This window comes from Lampris incognitus, chromosome 15, assembly GCF_029633865.1.
Source record: "Lampris incognitus isolate fLamInc1 chromosome 15, fLamInc1.hap2, whole genome shotgun sequence".
Classification (NCBI taxonomy): Eukaryota; Metazoa; Chordata; class Actinopteri; order Lampriformes; family Lampridae; genus Lampris; species Lampris incognitus.
The window spans coordinates 44,392,429-44,413,620 of record NC_079225.1 but is presented as its reverse complement, the minus strand read 5'-3'; the positions used below and the strand labels follow the sequence as shown (position 1 = coordinate 44,413,620).

General features: G+C 47.0%; 1 protein-coding gene across 1 annotated transcript; it reads right to left on the bottom strand.

Annotated features, from left to right (window-relative positions):
* Positions 1–471: 471 nt before the first annotated feature.
* cpsf3 (cleavage and polyadenylation specific factor 3) lies at positions 472–18,885 on the bottom strand. Its single transcript, XM_056294596.1, has 18 exons — positions 18,716–18,885; positions 14,960–15,023; positions 14,236–14,333; positions 13,426–13,554; positions 11,532–11,709; positions 10,850–10,939; positions 10,233–10,383; positions 9,846–10,021; positions 9,602–9,760; positions 6,961–7,107; positions 5,876–6,028; positions 4,870–4,978; positions 4,633–4,731; positions 3,735–3,829; positions 2,678–2,765; positions 1,743–1,809; positions 1,478–1,574; positions 472–932 (listed from the first exon to the last, which is right to left on the bottom strand). The coding sequence occupies exons 1-18, from the start codon at positions 18,784–18,786 to the stop codon at positions 831–833; spliced, it is 2,073 nt and encodes a 690-aa protein (XP_056150571.1). The 5' UTR covers positions 18,787–18,885; the 3' UTR covers positions 472–830.
* Between the last annotated feature and the right edge of the window lie 2,307 nt (positions 18,886–21,192).

The window sequence follows — 21,192 nt, the reverse complement described above, 5'->3', positions numbered from 1 at the left end:
CATTCTGTTACAGCTACCGAAGGTCCTGGCGCGCGGGAGCCGCTGATTCGCCCAGATACCGTCGGAAGAAAAATTGTGATTGGTCCATTTCCCCTCCCATCATATTAACCAACTGTTTGCCAAGACATGTTAGTCCAAGTTTATAAGGACGATCTAGAAATTATTTCTATTATTTCAGCGATAAAAACAATGAAAAAAAATATTTATTAGGAGTACAAAAATTCTTTCAATATTTTCTTCTTGGATATTCACTGAATACCTTGAAGGTCCAGAGGGTTCCCCTCTGCTTCCACCCAATGCTGGAGTGGACTCCTGAGGTCCTGATTTGGACAGTGTGTATAGAGGATGGATGCTCACAGCATACAGGTCATGTGTTTCATAGGAGAACAAATGTTCTAATACACCGAACTGATGTCTGAACACTGAAACCGGCTCATAAGAATGAAAAACAACAAACTGTAAACTATTTCAATCAGACATTTATTTTCATCATAATTCTTTTTGCATTTCAATGGATTCCACAGATAACGAGTACAAAAGCTGTATCCAAGAAATGAAAATAAGATTTGTGAAGTTGATTCCTTTGGAATCGTGTTTTAAACAAAGATTACATCTTTGTTTGCTAAGGCATCTCCTCGTCTAATAGGAATGAAAAAAGGCACTGAGGACTCCTCAGTCTTTGTATAGAATTTATACACGATCGCCTCCATTAACTTAAACATCAGTAAACTGCTTTTCTTTACAGACGGCGGCTTGGACAATGTCAGCGGTAGATAGATACCAGTAAATCGCGCTCCCCTGGTTATGATGTCACATACTGGGCGGGGCCTTCAGAAGACAGGGCTGAGAGCGTCGTAAAGTCTCTGGACGGCCACCTCCACCATCTCTTTCAGCGACTCGTCATCTGTGCTGCTCTCCTCATATTCCACCATCTGCAAGTCAGAGGTAACCTTGAAAATCCCCCAACATTTCCAAGCGTTCTCTGGTGACGCTGTTATGTACCAGCAGACAAATGTCCTTTTTAACATTTTCTATGGCGTAACCAAACCATGAACATCAGATCCTGCAGACTGTATCAGTATGTGATGTGGATGGTTGGGGTCTGGCAGGACTTCGCCAGGAAAAATGACAGGGTGCATAGTGTTTTCATCTTCAACACAGCAGCCAAATGAGGAAGAAGAAGGCAGGTAGTGTTGAGATTGAATAAGAAGTTGTTGTGTCTAACCAGCAGATATGACAGAACAAGCTGGTTGAAGACCTTTACCAACACGTAGTACTACATCAATAAGTAAAACTCAGGTTCCACCAGGTTTTATGTTTGTTTCTGACACAACAGCCCTGCTGACTCTCACTCATTTGGAATGGAGCTCAAGACACCCACCTAACCAACGCCTACACAGGAGAAACACTTGGAATCAAACCAGGAGCTTCAGGGCTGTAGCTTTAATTTATTTGTTGGTTTTCTTTCTCTACTCACTCGGGTTTCAGGGTTGATGTAAACAGTGGTGCCGTCTACAGTCAGGCTGAAGTTTCCGTTGTCTTTGAAATCCACACAGTCCTCTCCAAACATGTCCCTGGGAGGTAGAAAACTACTTCAGAAATACTTTTATGACTGTCTAAACTTTTTGATACTTTGGTGCTCCATGTGTCAGAGTCCACCTCACCGGCACTCCGCAAGTAGTCTACAAACAAATCAGAGATGTGACTGTGTACAGATGCTGTTTAAATGTCCAGGTACTCACTGCAGCATCAGCTCCAGCCTCTCCACAAAAAGATCCATGTCCAAACCTTCTTTCTTGGTCTCAACAACTGTGATAGCAAACACATAACTCCATCATAATAGATATCATTTTGGTTCTTCTCATATTTTATAAAAATGTTGAGAACAAAGGGTTGGAGGTTTGATTCCCATCATGGGTAAAAACTATATTCAGGCCCATCGTAAAGTGTTTTGAATGTTTTCAAACCATCCACAGAATGGAGGATTTAATATGTTGTCCATTCTTAAAGAATGAACAAACACTTTGATTCTGTCCCTGATCCTGATCCCCCCCCCCTTTTTGTATCTGGCCAATCCCCCTGCTGTCTGAGCCGTCCTGGTCGCTGCTCCACCCCTTCCGCCAAGCCGGGGAGGGCTGCAGACTACCACATGCCCCCTCCAATACATGTGGAGTTGCCAACCGCTTCTTTTCACCTGACAGTGAGGAGTTTCGCCAGGGGGACATAGCGTGTGGGAGGATCCCGCTATTCCCCCCAGTTCCCCCTCAACTGGCGCCCCGACCAACCAGAGGAGGCGCTAGTGCAGCAACAGGGACAGATGCCCACATCCGGCTTCCCACCTGCAGACACGGACAGTTGTGTCCGCAGGGACGCCCGACCTAGCCGGAGGTAACACGGGGATTCGAACTGGCGATCCCTGTGTTGGTAGGCAACGGAATAGACCGCCATACTACCCGGACGCCCTTCTGTCCTTGATTTTGATGCACATTTTAAAAAATGAGATGTGTTGCAATTGTACAGCTTTACCCAGTCCCACAGATGATAGATACCTACTCATGTATGTAATAACGTCATCTGTCAAATGCATCCTAAACACCCCCACCATGCACACTGTGTTTACTGATGATCTCCACAGAAGTAATACTGAACAAAAACCATGCACACTGTGTTTACTGACATTTCTGGGCCTTGGGGTTGGATTGGACCTCTAGGACCACCGTCGCAACTGCGTCGGCGTACATGTCACTCAGAGGGTTGGCTATCCACTGTGGATGGAGAGTCAGAAAAAGATTAGAGTCCCTCTCTTCATCAAGAACAAAAAAAACATCAGCAACCACAAACAACTCAGTCCGGCTACACAGCATGTAGTCGGCATTTCTTTGACCATGTCAAGAAAAAAAAAATAACGAAGTATGTGAAATCTTTTCTTTGCACGTGGATGGGAAACTACCATCAATAGTGTGTCAAAGAAGGCTGAATCAGTTCATCTGGACACAACATTTACTGACAGATACATTTCATCATTCAGCCAAGTGACCTCTTCAGTCTGAGCTGACTGCAGGTGTCCCACCCTCACAAACAATACTGTACAGTACAGTGCCTAACAACCCGAACCAACGACCAGTTTCATACGTAAATATGGGTGTGACCATTGATCACGTGTACTATTCACAGAGGATTAGGGATTGTTGCAACACAGCATTGTAAGGGCCCTGACACACCAAGGGCCATCAGTGAGCGTCTGTGACCCTAGTTTTTGCGGTGTGTCCCGCAGTGTTGGCACCAGTCGGACCTGTCAGCAGCTTTTCGGCTGATTCAGCATGTTATTCGGCGCAGCCCATCGGTGAGAGAGGTCACTCTGATTGGCTGTTCAGCTTAGCGAATCAGAGCAGAACGTACATGCTAGTTGCCGTTGGCTGTATTCTTTACGGTGTGTTCAAGTGCTACTTTTTGGCCCAGACGGCAGGTGATGTGAGGCGACGCAAAAGTCGGCCTTCATCACCGCGAGTCGATTTGGTGTGTCTGGGCCCTAAGATGGTGACAGATGTACTCTTGCCCCCCCCAATCTGGAAACAATAAACATTGTATCCAGATGAACTGATTCAACCTTCTTTGATATTCTTACCTGGATTATTGAGCATGCATCAAGATATCAATAGTGTGGTTTCTTCAGAATGAGGAAACCACATCCTGAGATGTGTTGACTATATGACTAATATCCTAACTAGTCTCACCTCCAGTAGGATCATACCAGCTTCATGAACCAGCGTGATGCTTTTAAAAATCTTCACAGTGATCTTCTCCGCTCCGTCCACCTCCTCTACATCTCCTATAAAACCCAGAGAACCGGTCAGAAACCCAACCCTGCTCCATACGGATTTACACAATCACTAAGTCACTTATGAGAAAGCAGTCTTCCTCATATGTTCATAATCATGGTTATGCTTTTACTCTTCTATGTTTTCATCTCCTTTCTTTTGTTATTTTTTTTTGGGGGGGGGGGTTCCCCTTTTTCTCCCCAATTGTACTGGGCCAATTACCCCACTCGTCTGAACTGTCCTGGTCACTGTTTCACCCCCTCTGCCGATCTGGGGAGGACTGCAGACTACCACATGCCTCCTCCCATACATGTGGAGTCGCCAGCCGCTTCTTTTCACCTGACAATGAGGAGTTTCGCTTAGGGGACGTAGCGCGTGGGAGGATCACACTATTCCCCCCAGTTCCCCCTCCCCCACAAACAGGCGCCCCGACTGACCAGAGGAGGTGCTAGTGCAACGACCAGGACACATACCCACATCTGGCTTCCCACCCGCAGACAGCCAATTGTGTCTGTAGGAACTCCCGACCAAGCCGGGGGTAACACGGGAATTCAAACCGAGATGCCCGTGTTGGTAGGCATCGGAATAGACCGCCACGTTACCCGATGCCCCCGTTTTCATCTCCTTTCTAACGGCAAATTGCTTACTTCCTTGTTTAATTTTCAGTCGGTATGAAATAAAACACAGGTACACATTTAAAGGGGAGATAAACAGAAGAGGTATGCTCGCCCGTGCATGTGTATTAGCGTTTGTGTGTGTGAGTACGAGTGTGTATGTATATGTGTGTATTAATGTATATGTGTGGGGGACCCACCAGCGAGGTTGCGTAGCTGGCTGACCAGCACTGAGATGGGGCCGGTAAAGGGAATGGCCTGGGACTGCTTCACGGTGCCCATAGCCAGGTCTGTGTAGTCTGAACACACACACACACACACATACACACACACACACACACAATTAGAGTGAAACAATGTGAGCAAATAAAAGCAATGTTACTGAATAAATCAATAAGTAATACAGACAGAAAATAGACAGACGGGTTGGTACTGACTAGAGAGGTCAGAGGGCATCAGGATATGGTAGCTGAAGTTGCGTTTGACCAGGATGCCAGACACTCGCTGCCCTTGAATACACTTCCTGTCTGCCAAGGAGCCCATCACCTGCAGCAAAGCATTCTGGGTATCAGCAGACACTCAAGACACTTCTGTCCATGGCTGCATTACATCTCTAAACAGTCAGCAACCAACAGGCCAACCTCCTACAGACAACACGCCTGTTTACATAACATTATTCACAGGTTTGAACAGACACAGACAGACAGATGGACAGAGGTTAACGGGTTGCAATTTCGTCCGGGCCGTTGCCTATCATCACGGGGATCTCCAGTTCAAATCCCCGTGTTACCTCCGGCTTGGTCAGGCATCCCTACAGACACAATTGGCCGTGTCTGCAGGGGGGAAGCCGGATGTGGGTATGTGTCCTGGTCGCTGCACTAGCGCCTCCTCTGGTCAGTCGGGGCGCCTGTTTGGGGGGGAGGGGGAACTGAGGGGAATAGCGTGATCCTCCCATGCGCTACGTCCCCCTGGTGAAACTCCTCACTGTCAGGTGAAAAGAAGCGGCTGGCGACTCCACATGTATTGGAGGGGGCATGTGGTAGTCTGCAGCCCTCCCTGGCTTGGCAGAGGGGGTGGAGCAGCGACCAGGACGGCTCAGAAGAGTGGGATAATTGGACGAGTACAATTGCAAAATTGGGGAGAGCCCCCCCCTCCAAAAAAAAAGGTTGTGATTTGATACTAGCTGTAACATCATGTAGTTAGTTGGACAGTGACCCTGGGGTTACTAGTGATCACCAGCAGGTTACACATATATTACTTTCAGCTGGTCACCAAATGTAATCGTGAACCGTCTCGTAGTCTCATACAGATGAGCTTATTACTACATAGCTCTTTTCTGAGCAGCGGCTGATGCACTTCCATCAGGGACTGTTTCAGGGGAGTGAGGTGGATTTGGGCTCCAGGGTGGTTCTGGAAGCCCAGACAGGTGGTAGGAGGCGGTACCTTGGCAAGTTTTTCTCCTCTGAAGTTGAGCGTCACGGCCTCGGTATTTCGAGGGTTGTGGACCTCAATGTGAACCTCATCGTTGTCCTCGTATTCCCGGATCAGCGCCGCCTTGAGACGAGCCATCTCGTTCTGCTCGCCATGGACTAGAATCTGGGCAGGTAGCACAGATACACACAGACACAAAAAAGGTTAACGCAATACAGACAAGCAACAGAACAGGTCAAATGCACAACAATACAGCGTGGCAGGCACTGCTGGCAATGAAACGCTTCAGCATCAGTTCAACCTCGAAAAGCTAGAGAATATGCAATAACAGATTAAGACTAAGAAAATCTAGAAATTAACAAAAAATATATTAAATTACAGTATTTACAGTCCAGCATGAGAAATTAAAAACTAAAGCTAGAACAACTCAAAATAGACTAAAAGTAAACTAGGATTCAGTGTATACAGACTAGAGAGGAATAAACTTAAATTTAGACTAAACAAATACAGCGTCATCAACACCAAGACATCATCTTGTCAGCAGGACACCACACACACACACACACACATATACACACACTCACACACACACACACGACTGAATGAAGCAGGGCCAGACAGACAGCCATTTGGTCTCCATCATCCCCCCTTTTTCTCCCCAATTGTACTTGGCCAATTACCCCACTCATGCGAGCCGTCCTGGTCGCTGCTCCACCCCCTCTGCTGATCCGGGGAGGGCTGCAGACTACCACATGTCTGCTCCGATACATGTGGAGTCGTCAGCCGCTTCTTTTCACCTGACAGTGAGGAGTTTCACCAGGGGGGCGTAGCGCGTGGGAGGATCCCACTATTCCCCCCAGTTCCCCCTCCCCCCTGAACAGGCGCCCCGACCGACCAGAGGAGGCGCTAGTGCAGCGATCAGGGCACACAGCCACATCCGGCTTCCCACCCGCAGACACGGCCAATTGTGTCTGTGGGGACGCCCGACAAAGCCGGAAGTAACACAGGGATTCGAACCGACAATAATTCCCTTGCTGGATCGCTGAGCGGGCTCTTTGCGGGTGGTCAGGCTAGCCTGGTGAAACAGATGACTTTACCACATGAGGGGGTTTGAGGGCTCTGATGAACTCGCTGGTCTGCTGGTAGTCTGTGTGGGCAGAGAAGGAGATGTAGTCCACAGACATCTTCAGCTGGAGCTTCTGACCCGACATGGTGGTGATCTCATCAGGCTCTGACATGATGTGCTACAGAGGAACAATAAGACTGCTCTGTGATTCACACCGAAGATAAAATGTACTCCAAAACACAAACGATAACACACACATCACAATATTGTTTCACCACAACGTCATGCTTCCACTTTTTATCGTTTCACACACACACACACACACAAACATACCCGGGAGGTGCCCAGTACAACCAGGAGAATAGGGTTTTCCTGATAGCCACTGACAGTACAGCTGGTCAGTATCTGGCCATAATACTGACATGCTGATATGAGACTAGAGGTGTTGTGGGATTGTGGTTCTGGTAATATGGTGATACAACTTACATGTTGTCATTCCCTGGTCTCAAAGGCTGCATTATAGTGAAGTGAGACCAGTTTCTGAACTGATCCGACTGTTCTAGCTGAGTGAAATGAACAGTAAATCTCTCTCTCTCCACCTGCATGGTCATCATATCCACGTTACTAATGATCATTTATCAGCACTTCCTGCTGTGTAAAGACTGTGCCTTGCAAAAGTATTCAACCCCCTCGACAGTCATTGCTAATTTCTGGATTATAAAAGATACTCACACATCTGTTCCTGAACAGTATTATTTTTGTGAACTCATAAGAACCCATACAGCATGTTCCCAAAGTCAAGATAAGTTATGTTTCGCTGACTTTTTATTAATAAATTAAAAACTAAAATATAGTGCTTGCATAAGTATTCAACCCCCCACATATCAATACTTTGTAGAGTACCCTTTTGCTGCAGTAACAGCCCTGATTCTCTTGGGGTAAGTATGTACAAGCTTTGCACATTCTTCAGGAGTAATGTTTGCCCATTCTTCTCGGCAGAATTTGTACAGGTCTTGCAGGTTGGTGGGATGGCGCCTTTTCAGTCTGTGCCACGGATTTTCAATGGGGTTGAGGTCCGGACTTTAACTTGGCCACTCCAAAACGTTCACCTTTTTGTTGCTGAGCCATGCCATTGTTGCTTCAGCCTTGTGCTTAGGATCATTGTCCTGCTGGAAGGTGAACCTTCTCCCAAGCTTCAGTTTTATGGCAGACTGCAACAGGTTTTCTTCCAATATTTCCTGTATTTAGCTCCATCCATTCTCCCCTAAGTTTGAACAAGGTTCCCAGTGCCTGCAGATGAAAAGCAACCCCATGCTTCACTGTAGGGAGGGTGTTTTTTAGGGCATGACCAGTGTTAGGTTTACGCCACCTGTAACACTGTGAGTTTTGGCCAAAAAGCTCAACTTTCGTCTCACCTAACCAAAAACCTTTACCCACATCCTAACCAGGTCTCTCTCATGCTTAGTAGCAAACTCCAAGCGTGCTTTTATATACATAGTTTTGAACAACAGCCTCCTTCTTGCCACCCTCCCATACAGGCCAGATTTACGGAGAGCCGTGATATGGTTGACTCATGCACATTTACTCCAGCTTCAGCCACTGACCTCTGGAGCTCCTTCAGAGTGACTGCAGGATCATCTGTGGCTTTCCTCACCAGCCCACGTCCTACTTGGACACTTAGCTTTGAGGGACGGCCTGTCCTACAAAGCATCTGGGTGGTGTGATACAGCTTCCACTTCCCGACAATGGATCCAGCAGTGTTCCTGGGACATCCAAACACTGTGATATTGTTTTGTATCCCTTTCCCGACTTCTAAATTTTAATCACTTTGTCTCTTACTTCAGTATTATGCTGCTTTGTCTTCATGTTCTGATGGAGTTCATGCTTGGCTAATGAACTTTACACAGAGTGCTTTTTATACGCATAAACCAGACCGTTAGTTTAATATCTTACAGGTGCACACTAATTATGTCCATTTGTGTTAACCCGGGTTTGTTTTAGGAATAATTTGTCATTTGTGTAAACTTGGAGCTTTCAGAGCACAAGGGGTTGAATACTTCTGCAAGCACTATATTTTAGTTTTTCATTTATTAATAAAAAGTCAGCGAACCATAACTTATTTTGGCTTTGGGAACATGCTGTTAGAGCTTATGGGTTCACAAAAATAAAATTGTTCAGAAACAGATGTGCAAGTATCTTTTATAAACCAGAAATTAGCGATGACTGTCAAGGGGGCTGAATACTTTTGCAAGGCACTGTATCTTACGAAAGCACCAATAGTCATCCACTAAATATCATTACATTATCCACAGAGGTATTCTGTCAAAAATATCATGATAGTAATTTTGGCCCAGCCCTTACTAGGAGCTGGAAAGTACAAATACAGTTTTCTGCTCTTGACCACTGAGCATTTGGGTGTGCCTTGCTTTAGGGCACCGTGACAGTTGTTGCCTTCTCATTACAGGAGCCATACTTCCCAGTGGTCTCATCAACATCTGTATCCCTGAACATCCAACATTAACATTTCAAAATGAGATGTTTCAATATGGCCAATCTACCAATCGTCTAACAAATTAAACGAATCAATATTCCCAGTCAACCCTCCAGCCTATGGGAGTCTCTCCTCACAGTTGGAGAAACACCGTGATGATGGGAGGAGCCTGAAAAAATACCTTGGCCAAGGTTCCCTCCACGCAGTAACCGGCGATGATGACCCCGTTCCTCTTGTCGGTGCACCAGCTCTCAAACAGTTCCCTGGACAGACCACTCTGCATCATACCAGGAGATGCCATGACCACACTGGGGCCGATGTCATCGAAGTGGTCCATGCTCTGGAGGAAGGAGAGGCGAGAATGACAAGAAAGAAAAAGATGTGGGATAACGGGTTCAACATTAGGGGCTGGGTGGGGTGCTCACCCTGAGGTTGCTGATGTGTTTGAAGACGAAGGGGTTGTTGATATTGATGGCTTTGCGAATCTTATCATTCATAGCGTTGACATAGGTCTGGTACACGGCCATGCACTTCCTGGCCAGAGATGAGGCGTAGTAGATTGGGATGTCGTGAAGCTCCGGATGGTTCTGCCAGTACTCGTCTGAGAACACACACACACGCACACAGTTCTTGTTCTGAATGCTGATTGAGTTAAGATCTGCCAGTGGTCATCTCTGACACACGAGTGCATGAAGGAATGCTTAAAAACACAAATGTCGATTGCATGAACTCCTAGACGGCACTGAATGTGGTTGGTGGGTTAGGGGTTCCTGTGTTGTCTAGGTTTAAAGGGACCTTGTTCAGACATTTACCCAGAATGAGCAGCAGCTCCTGGGCTCGGCCCAAGGCAAACACAGGGATCAGACAGCGGCCTTCTCTGTTGACTATGTCATGGACTGTGTTACAGAAGCGGGCCTCTCTCTCCTCCCTCTTCTCGTGGATGTGAGTCCCATAGGTCGACTCCTGGAAGGTCCAGAGAGACAGTTATAGTTAGCGGTCTTATTGTCCGTGCACCATGTGTATCAGTGTTTGCTGTGGTACTGTTAGTCTCTTAGAGGTCCTGTTGTCTGTGTAGCATGTGTATTAGTATGTAATGTGGTACTATGTTAGTCTGTTAGAGGTCCTGTTGTCTGTGTAACATGTGTATTAATATGTAATGTGGCACTATGTTAGTCTGTTAGAGGTCCTGTTGTCTGTGTAACACATTAACACATGTATTAGTATGTAATGTGGTACTATGTTAATCATTTAGAGGTCCTGTTGTCTGTGGTACGATCATAGTACTGTTAGAAGTAGTGTTTGTGTACCATGTGTATCAGTATGTACTGTGGTATTATGATAGTACTGTTAGAGGAACTGTCGTCTGTGTACCATGTGTATCAGTATGTACTGTGGTACTATGATAGTACCGCGGTACTGTCAGTCTTACAGTGATGAGAATGTCGGGTTTGACACTGGGGATCTCGGCAGCCATCAGGTGTCTGTCTTCCTGTCGGGAGAAATCTCCTGTGTACAGCAGCTGGGGAGACATACAGAGATTACAGTTACAACACTTTATTAACTTGAACGTTTGGTCTTCCACAAAGTTTGATCAACAGAAGACACGTCTGAACGTGGGCTGGGTAAAGCAGCAAAGAACACTGCCCTCTCATCATTAAGGATAAAACAAACGTTTTACAGTTCTCCCAACACTTTTTAACCGTTTCTTCTCCATTTAGCCCTGTTTTTCAATAATCTAATACTATTAAATTACTTGTTACATTGCAATAAAGTACTACATCCACTGCTTGTTAAACTGATATAGACCAGTAAAATGTAAGTACATCAGCTGGTAATACACAACATGAGTGTATCTGTTGAGGTATGTGTTGCTCATTTGTATTTTAACTAGAATACAAGTAAGATAGTTGAACTAGTTATGGTTATATTTCTTTATATCATGTTACTGCACACAAACTCTGCCAGCAGAGTTTTAAATCCATCAGGGTAAACCAGCGTATTTACTGCTAACATGAGTAACTAATGAAGACAGAAACCCTTTTCTGGAGAGTGGACCTGCGACCTTTTTGTTACACGACCCTCTCTCACCACATTCTGCCGTTAGCACCCACCTTGACGCCGGCGATCTCCATCATGAACATGGCAGCTCCCAGGACATGGCCGGCGTGGTAACACCAGAACTTGATCCCGGCGACCTCCTTCACCTCGTGGAAGTTGATGGTCTCGATCTGGTCCATGCTCTCCTCCAGGTCTGTCTCCGTGTACAGCATGTCGTCTGCCGAGATGTTACTGAGAGATGGGCACAAGACGAAGACGAGCTCATCATAACATATCAGAGCCATTAACCCTGTGAAACCCAAACACTGCCGGCAGGTTCAAGAGGCATGTTTTCTTCAGAAATGACACCATTTATCATAGCCAGAAACTGTGAAAAGAAGATTTATCTTCGGATTGTCACATTTCTGACAGTCCTTCAATGCACCATGTGAGATGAATGGTTCCGTCATGGGTAGAGCATCTGGGTAGCACAGCGGTCTATTCTGTTGCCTACCAACACAGGGATCGCCGGATCGAATCCCCGTGTTACCTCCGGCTTGGTCGGGCGTCTCTACAGACACAATTGGCCGTGTCTGCGGGTGGGAAGCCGGATGTGGGTATGTGTCCTGGTTGCTGCACTAGCGCCTCCTCTGGTCGATGGGGGTGCTTGTTCAGGAACCGCTGCTCTTTCGCGTCAAAAGGAGCCAGTTTAGGTGGTTCGGGCATCTGATTAGGATGCCTCCTGGGCGCCTTCCTTTGGAGGGTTACTGGGCACGGCCAACTGGGAGAAGACCCCGGGGTAGACCCAGAACTTGCTGGAGGGACTACATGTTCAATCTGGCCTGGGAACGCCTTGGGATCCCCCAGGAGGAGCTGGAGGGCGTTGCTGGGGAGAGGGACGTCTGGAGTGCCCTACTCAACTTGCTGCCACCGCGACCTGACCCTGGAGAAGTGTTATGTGGAGCCCCTCCCCCTTTCCCAATATTCGTAACACATACGGGCACTTAATGTGTACATATAGATTCTATTTCTGTTTTCAATTTTTGTAAAATAAATTATCAAAGAAATTCAACGTGAGTTTTTTCTTTTTTATGATTCTGGCATTATAACTGTGTTATACTACACAAAAGACATTTTTGAGTGTCTCCGTACTTACAGCCATGATTGTGTGGTTTCCATAGAGGTGTGGTGAAAAAGAAGCCCACAGTGAGTAAAAATGTGACGGGAGCAAAAAAAAAAAAAAAACCACCCAGAAACAGTTTGGGTTTCAGACGGTTAGTCCACACAGCGAACAGAATCCCTAACTCTGACATAGTGCCACTGAGCTTCACAGAACAGCAGCTTTATGAATTCACAGAAGTCTAAAACTATGTCTATTTTACTGATCCTCATTTTATAGATTTTGGACACAGGACCGCTGCTGGACTTAGGGGACAACTGAACACGAGGGTCAGACATGTTTCAACAAGTCCAATTTAACTCAAGTATCTAAACCACAGATTTGGAAGTGAAAACCAAAGTGAAGGTTAAAAGTTATTAACTGAAATGTGAATAAAAATATGATCAATGGTGGATGACATGGGTGATCTACTTCCTGGTTCAGCTTGCAGGAAGTAGCAGCCTATACTCACTGCAGGTAGTAGTACTCATCCATAAACTAGCCGGCCAGCACGATAGAGAAGTCATAGATAATGACCAGTCATGGACACATTCTAACTGAGACACTAGGGTATTTTAAAGGACAGGTTTAAGACTCCTGTTCAGCTGTCCCATAAGACACCACTGTAAAGTCGAGTCCAGCGGTGGTCCCATATCCTAGATTTACAAAATGAAGTTGGTGAGTAAAATCACATCATAACTGATATGTATGAAGGAGGAAACTAAGAAAATAAGACCCAGGTTAAAAAAAAAAAGAAAAAAAAAGGATTTATCCTTAAATCCTCTGTATGTGCGGCATGTCTCACTCACCTGACTTTGACGTAGTCAGACAGCAGCCAGCGGTAGATAGCCTTGGTGGCGTGGGTCATGAAGGTGCGTCCTTTGAAGCTGGTCTTCTGGAGAAACCAGGGTAAGGCTCCACAGTGGTCCAGATGGAAGCTGAGGTAAACAGGAAGACGAGGGACAGGAGAGGAGAGTGTGTTTCCAACAGAACCTTCAACACATTCTTTGTTCTCTGTCCACAAAGATATGAGCCTAATCCATGGTCCATACCAGAGTGGGGTCAGCATCAACCCCCCAATCTGGGATCAGACTCTCACCCTCTACATTCATATTTGCTCTCTTCATCATTTGGGGGGGGGGTGAAGGGACCCCCCCTTTTTCTCTTCCTCCAATTTGTACTTGGCCAACTACCCCACTCTTCCGAGCCGTCTCGGTCGCTGCTCCACCCTCTCTGCCGACGCGGGGAGGGCTGCAGACTACCTCATGTCTCCTCCAACCAAGCAGTCACACACCTGATTCTATTAGTCAACCAACAGTCTTTGCTAAGGACCTGGACTCGTAGATGCGGGTGTGTAACTGCTTGGTTGGAACAAAGACCTGCACCCGCACCAGCCCTTTCTGGACCATGCTGCCCATCCCTGCTCTAGATATACACAGAAATAAATAGTACACATAATGAATTATGTACTGCAGCCATTCTGTTATATTCCGTCCCATTCCAGACTGATGTCTTTCATGGTAGAATACGGTTGTCTCTGTAACAGGGACGTGAAGAGAATGGATTCTGGTGGACAAATTAAAAGTCTCATGTTAAAGCAGGAGGACATTTGGACTCACTGGCTGATCAGAAGCAGGTCGATCTCAGCTGGATCTATCAGGTCGATATAAGGCAGGGCGTCCATTCCCTCCAGGCCTGGATGAATCCCACAGTCCAGCTACACAACACAGGAGACGCCAGTTTAGACTACACCTGCATCAATCCACCTCCTGTGGAATCCACCACGATACAACCTCCAGTCTGTTTAACCAGTCTACCTGCTGTTTAACCAGTTTTTAGATCGCAGGTGTATCCAGCAAGCAACTGAATAAGCAACCAATCTGAGAAGGTTTCTTTTTTCTCTATGGTATGTAGAAAAGCACGACTATGTTTTATTATTTCCCTTAGAAGAAATGCATCTAAAGGCAAGAATGAAACATACAGTCTTCCTTTCCCACGTAGCCATAGAGAAAAATTAATATCTTGGTTTCTTCCCCTTTTCCAGTTAAATGTAAAGTTAATAAGCAGGGCTGTACACATGGTTTCACTGTTCCTCTCCGCTGAGGTTTATAATCAACCTCAGTGATAAAAATAATGAGTTGAAACTCCGCAGTTTAACCACAGCAGCTCCCAGCTGGTCGTTACTGATGTGAATCGAAGTGGGATGAGACACTGACAATGACTGCAGTTATAAAGAGATGCTACGCTGTCGCTCTGATGTCACCATGTTTTTCTTAGTTAATATGTGTTCAACTACTGTATGGCATAGGGACAGATTTATTTATTTCAATGGCCGGTCCTTACCATGATCTTCCGTCCCTTAAACTCGATGATGATGCAGGATCGGCCCACTTCTTGACCAGCACCTCTGGATGTGAATAAAGACGGAGAGAACATCAGTTTTAAATGACTGACTTCGATTTTATTTTATTTGGATTTTCTTTCCTCCTTTTTCTCCCTAGTTGTATCCAGCCAATCACCCCACTCTTCCAAGCTGTCCCGGTTGCTGCTCCGCTGCCTCCGCTGATCCGGGGAGGGCTGCAGACTACCACATGCCTCCCCTGATACATGTGGAGTCCCCAGCCGCTTCTTTTCACCTGACAGTGAGGAGTTTCACCAGGGGGACGTAGCGCGTGGGAGGATCACGCTATTCCCCCCAGTCCCCCCTCCCCACCGAACAGGCGCCCCAACTGCCCAGAGGAGGCGCTAGTGCAGCAAACAGGACACACACCCACATCCGGCTTCCCACCAGCAGACACGGCCAATTGTGTCTGTAGGGATGCCCGACCAAGGAGGTAACACGGGGATTCGAACTGCCGATCCCTGTGTTGGAAGACAACGGAATAGACTGCTGCACTACCCGGACACCCAGATTGTATTTTAAAACACGGCGGTTATTCAAAGTGACTAACTTTGAGTGTGCCAGCAGCATAATGTTCAAATCTAACATTCCATCATCAAGAGCCACTGCAGCACATGTTCACGGGTCAGCTTTAGCTGCAAGATGAAACATCGACTTTAAAACCGGACGGACAAAAACTTACAATCATGTTAAATGAAATAATGTTAGTACAGTAATAGTAATAAAACATGACACAAAAAGATGACAGAGTTATATTTTGGTGCATGTGGATAAACACCCAGGGGATCCAAACTTAACATGGAATTGCAACGTTCACTAAACACACATTCATTCATTCATCCATCATCAGCCGCTTCCCCGGGGTCGGGTCGCGGTGGCAGCAAGCTAAGTAGGGCACTCCAGACGTCCCTCTCCCCAGCAACGCCCTCCAGCCTGGCTGGACCTATTTCACGCAGCCGCTGCTCCTTTTGTGAAGGAGCAGTGGCTCTACTCCCAGCTCCCTCCGGACGTCTGAGCTCCTCACCCTATCTCTAAGGCTGAGCCCAGACACCCTACGGAGGAAACTCATTTCAGCCGCTTGTATCCGTGATCTCACCCTTTCGGTCACTACCCAAAGCTCATGACCATAGGTGACGGTTGGAAGGAAGACTGACTGGTTAATTGAGAGCTTTGTTTTCCGGCTCAGCTCCCTCTTCACCACAACGGTCCAGTACAACATCCGCATTACTGCTGATGCTGCACCAATCCGCCTGTCAATCCCCTGCTCCATCCTACCCTCACCCCGAGATACTTGAACGCCTTCACTTGAGGCAACAACTCATCCCCATTTATAGGACCAGAACATATATTTTTATATATATAATTTATATAAATATATTTAAGATAAGACCCTAATAATAATAATAATGATAATAATCATTACATTTATATAGCGCTTTTCTAGACACCCAAAGCACTTCACATTGAAGCGGGTAACTCACTTCAGCCACCACCAGTGAGACATCTTGCCCCAAGGGGGCTATTAACAAAATGCCACATACACATAATTATTGCACCACGCTGTCAAATGTTAAAGAGAGATGGCCTGTGGGGGAAAAAAACTGTTCCTATGTCTGGTGGTTGGCATTACAGTGGAAGAAAGACCCTCGTCTTTGAGCAGACATGTACTCAGTGTCCGTCCCCCGAATCCTGCGGGTACCAAACATCTGTGGATGGTCCACCAACTGACGGCCAGCATCAGTCTGTCAGTTTACGCTCTGACACTGCTTCACTGACACTGCTTCAGAGGGAATACATCAGGCAAGGGCCCAGGTCAAAAAAAACAAACCATAAGCAAACATCCACCCTGCCGTAGTGCCCCTTTGGCAAGACACAAAATCCCTACTGGCCCCAGAGAAGCTGTTTGTGGCTGCTTACAACCTTTGACCTCTAAAAGCGAATTTCTGTCCTGAAGGTCAATGAAGTATCATAATTAATATAAAAAACGAGTGAAGCCCCACCGTCACAGATCAAAGGATCAGTCGATTTCTAACCGCTTTGAGATCCTGTTCATCAAAATTGTAATTAAAATGCATAATTATCATTATTAAACGTCATCAATATACTGTCAGCAATAAATGTGTTGTAGCCTAACAGAAAAGATTCCTTTTGACCGTGAGACATTAATATTGCTTTTCTATTGGAATTCTACATTTATAACACCGAGACATAGTGTATCTCTGTACTGACGTTAATTGCTTAACTGTTTGTTTTCCAACATTGATTTTTTTTTTATATGAACACAAAATTTGTATTATTTTAGCACTGTGATATCCACTGTATATCACAGTAATAACTACGTGCAGAAGAGAGTGCAGGCAGGGTGGAGTGGGTGGAGAAGAGAATGCAGGCAGGGTGGAGTGGGTGAAGAAGAGAGTGCAGGCAGAGAGTGCAGGCAGCGTGGAGTGGGTGAAGAAGAGAGTGCAGGCAGGGTGGAGTGGGTGGAGAAGAGAGTGCAAGCAGCGTGGAGGGGGTGGAGAAGAGAGTGCAGGCAGCGTGGAGGGGGTGGAGAAGAGAGTGCAGATAGGGTGGAGTGGGTGGAGAAGAGAGTGCAGATAGGGTGGAGTGGGTGGAGAAGAGAGTGCAGATAGGGTGGAGTGGGTGGAGAAGAGAGTGCAGGCAGGGTGGAGTGGGTGGAGAAGAGAGTGCAGACAGGGTGGAGTGGGTGGAGAAGAGTGTCAGGAGTGATTTGTGACAGAAGGGTACCAGCAAGAGTTAAAGGGAAGGTTTACAAGGTGGTAGTGAGACCAGCTATGTTGTATGGTTTGGAGACAGTGGCACTGATGAAAAGACAGGAGGTGGAGCTGGAGGTGGCGGAGATGAAGATGATAAGATTTTCATTGGGAGTGATGAAGGAGGACAGGATGAGGAACAAGTATATTAGAGGGACAGCTCAGGTTGGACGGTTTGGAGACAAAGCAAGAGAGGCAAGATTGAGACGGTTTGGACATGTGTGGAGGAGAGATGCTGGGTATACTGGGAGGAGGATGCTGAATATGGAGCTGCCAGGGAAGAGGAGGAGAGGAAGGCCAAAGAGGAGGTTTATGGAGGTGGTGAGGGAGGACATGCAGGTGGCTGGTGTGACAGAGGAAGATGCAGAGGACAGGTAGAGATGGAAACGGATGATCCACTGTGGCGCCCCCTAACGGGAGTGGTAGTAGATCACAGCAGTGACTCCCTACATGACTTTGAATTATTCCATCCATCCATTGTCTTAACCGCTTATCCTGCTCTCAGGGTCGCGGGGTTGCTGGAGTCTGTCCCAGCAGTCACTGGGCGGCAGGCTGACTGACAGACACACACACACACACACACCCAGGGACAATTCAGTATGGCCGAGTCACCTGACCTGCAAGTCTTTGGACTGTGGGAGCCCCCGGAGGAAACCCACACAGACACGGGGAGAACATGCAAACCCCACACAGAGGACGACCCCCAAGGGTGGACTACCCCGGGGCTCGAACCCCGGACCTTCTTGCCGTGCTAACCACTGGGCCACCGTGCCGCCATGGCTCTGCATTAGCTTCACATGTCCGCTAAAGTTGTACGCGACTGCTTCGGAATCAAAGCTCTTGCAAAAGCGAGACGAGCTCACGAGGGCTGGAGTTGCCGCGTGCTAGGCTAACGTAGCATGCTAGCTGACGGAGTGCGAAACTCACAGCGGACGGATGAGCAGCTGGTCACTTTCCTCGGCAGGAACGGTGCCGTCAGATTTACGCTTGGCTGCCATGTTTCCGCTAAAACCGGATTCAATCCTGTGTCGAACATCTAATACTTCACTAGTTCTCTCTGAGCAGTCGCGCCAACTGACGACTTCTGTCTTCTTCTTCTACTCTTCCGTCTTCTTCTTCTACTCTTCCGTCTTCTTCTCAGTTTACTGGCGGATTGCAAACAACTTTAAGGTGCGTACCGCCACCTACTGTGCAAGAGTGTATAACACCATGTCATTTTACTCTTACTTCTTAAATTCCACCCATCCTGCCCCGGGTGTCTCCCCGCCTGCCGCCCCGTGACTGCTGGGATAGGCTGCAGCATCCCCGCGACCCTGAGAGCAGGATAAGCGGTTTGGATAATGAATGGATGGATGAATGAATGAATGAATGAATGAATGAATGAATGAATGAATGAATGAATGAATGAATGAACCCTGTGTCACGTAAGAAAGTAAAGAGTGCCTTCTTGGTGATTTTACTCCCCTCTCTCTGTCCCTCTGTTCCCCGTGTCCCCATCAGATTCCACCCCCGTCCCGCCTCCCGGACTTCATCCTGTGACCTTTCTCTTCCCACTTCCTACATGTTACAATGTAACGTTACGTGTTCAGCGTTTTCTGTAACGCCACAGGTCTCACGCTGCCCACCGCCCCTTTCCCCCCACCATAAACAAGGTGCCATTTAATCCTGAGGGATCCAGTCTTAGTCTTGCTACGATGCTCGCCTCCCTTCTGCTCCTTTCTTTATAATCCTTTGTTAATACAGATGTTTATATTTTGTAATACCCCCTTCCTTTCTGCTCTCCCTCCCACCTTTTCTGCCATATCTCCATCTCCTTCCTCTTGATGGCGGCCTTCCCTTCTCCTTTTCCAAGTGGAACTGATACTGTTATTTCCTTCTGCAGTGCCCTTTTGCTAGTCTATCTGCACGCTCATTCCCTTCCAGTCCCTCGTGGGCTGGTACCCAGCAGAACTGTACATCTATACCACCTCTGTGTCGTCTTAGTAAATGATGGTACATTTCAATGATGACGTCTTCTCTGACAGTGTTTGTTGACTGTATACTTTCCAAGACTGCTAGTGAGTCTGCACGTTTCACCACCGTGCCGGGTGTGACCTCTTCAACCCACGGCAGCCCAGTAGTGACTGCCCCCGTTTCTGCTGTACATACTGATAACTGGTCAGATGTTCTTTTGGAAACAGATGTTTTAAACTCAGGGACGCACACACCAGTTCCCACACATGCCGGATTGCTCTTGGAACCATCTGTGTAGATTTGGAGATAACTGTGATAACTGTTACTCAGTACACACTTGTTTTCATTCCCACTTCATGTATTTGGAGGCAAATTTGTAATTCATCATATTGGGCTGTACAAATAAAATCGACTTGCCTTGACTTCTGGGAACAGCCAAGGGGTACGCTGCTAAATGGGGTGGACCCGGTGAACTCTAAGGCTCTCCATTCCTTATGTCCTCACTCCTTCACCTCTTGCCCACCCAAACCCATACCTCTGGAACTTGTTATATCCCCAACAATCCTGTAACGTCTTAATCTAACCCAATATGCAAGTGCGAGTTTCTCTCTTCTTGACTCCAGTGGTGTCTCTCCTGCCTCTAATAGTGCTGCATTACTGGGGGTTGACTTAATAGCTGGGCGGCACACTGGCTCAGTGGTTAGTGCAGTCGTCCTCTGTGTGGAGTTTGCATGTTCTCCCCGTGTCTGCGTGGGTTTCCTCCGGGGGCTCCGGTTTCCTCCCACAGTCCAAAGACATGCAGGTCAGGTGAATCGGCCGTACTACATTGTCCCTAGCTGTAAATGTGTGTGTGTGTGTGTGTGTGTGTGTGTGTGTGTGTGTGTATGTTGGCCCTGTGTGATGGCCTGGCGGCCTGTCTAGGGTGTCTCCCCGCCTGCCGCCCCGTGACTGCTGGGATAGGCTGCAGCCTCCATGACCCTGAGAGCAGGATAAGCGGGTCGGATGATGGATGGATGGAGGGAGGGACTTAGTAATAGCTCCTATCCATATTTGTAGTGCTCTCTATTGTAGTCTATCCACTTTTCGCAACGATGTCTGTGCTGCTGCTCCATATATACTATACAACCATAATGTACTGTTGACCTCATAACCGCCCTATAAATGTGAAGTAATGACCGTTTATCTGCCCCCCCCAGTCGCAGCTCGTAATACATTTATGACTTCTTTGCATTTTGTCTCCAGGTGTTTTACATGTACTCTCCACCTGTATTTGCTATCTGGCCATAGGCCAGGTACTTAAACTCAGCCATCCTCTCTAGCGGCTGACCATATACCTTCTCAGCATCAATCTTGTGCTTATTTGTAAACAGCAGCGGGGGGGGGGGTAGATGGGCGTATGCGATTAAGAAGTATTGATGGGTCTGACAAGTACAAAGCAAGACATGTAGCAA

What these genes read in the sequence shown, in the direction of transcription:
- cpsf3 (XM_056294596.1), bottom strand. Translation starts at nt 18,786, where the DNA reads ATGGCAGCCAAGCGTAAATCTGACGGCACCGTTCCTGCCGAGGAAAGT. An exon ending in GATGCCCTCTGACCTCTCTA is followed by an intron (nt 4,732 to 4,869) that starts GTCAGTACCAAC and finishes GTGTGTGTTCAG; the next exon opens with ACTACACAGACCTGGCTATG. An exon ending in CAACCCCAAGGCCCAGAAAT is followed by an intron (nt 1,810 to 2,677) that starts GTCAGTAAACAC and finishes TTGCTATCACAG; the next exon opens with TTGTTGAGACCAAGAAAGAA.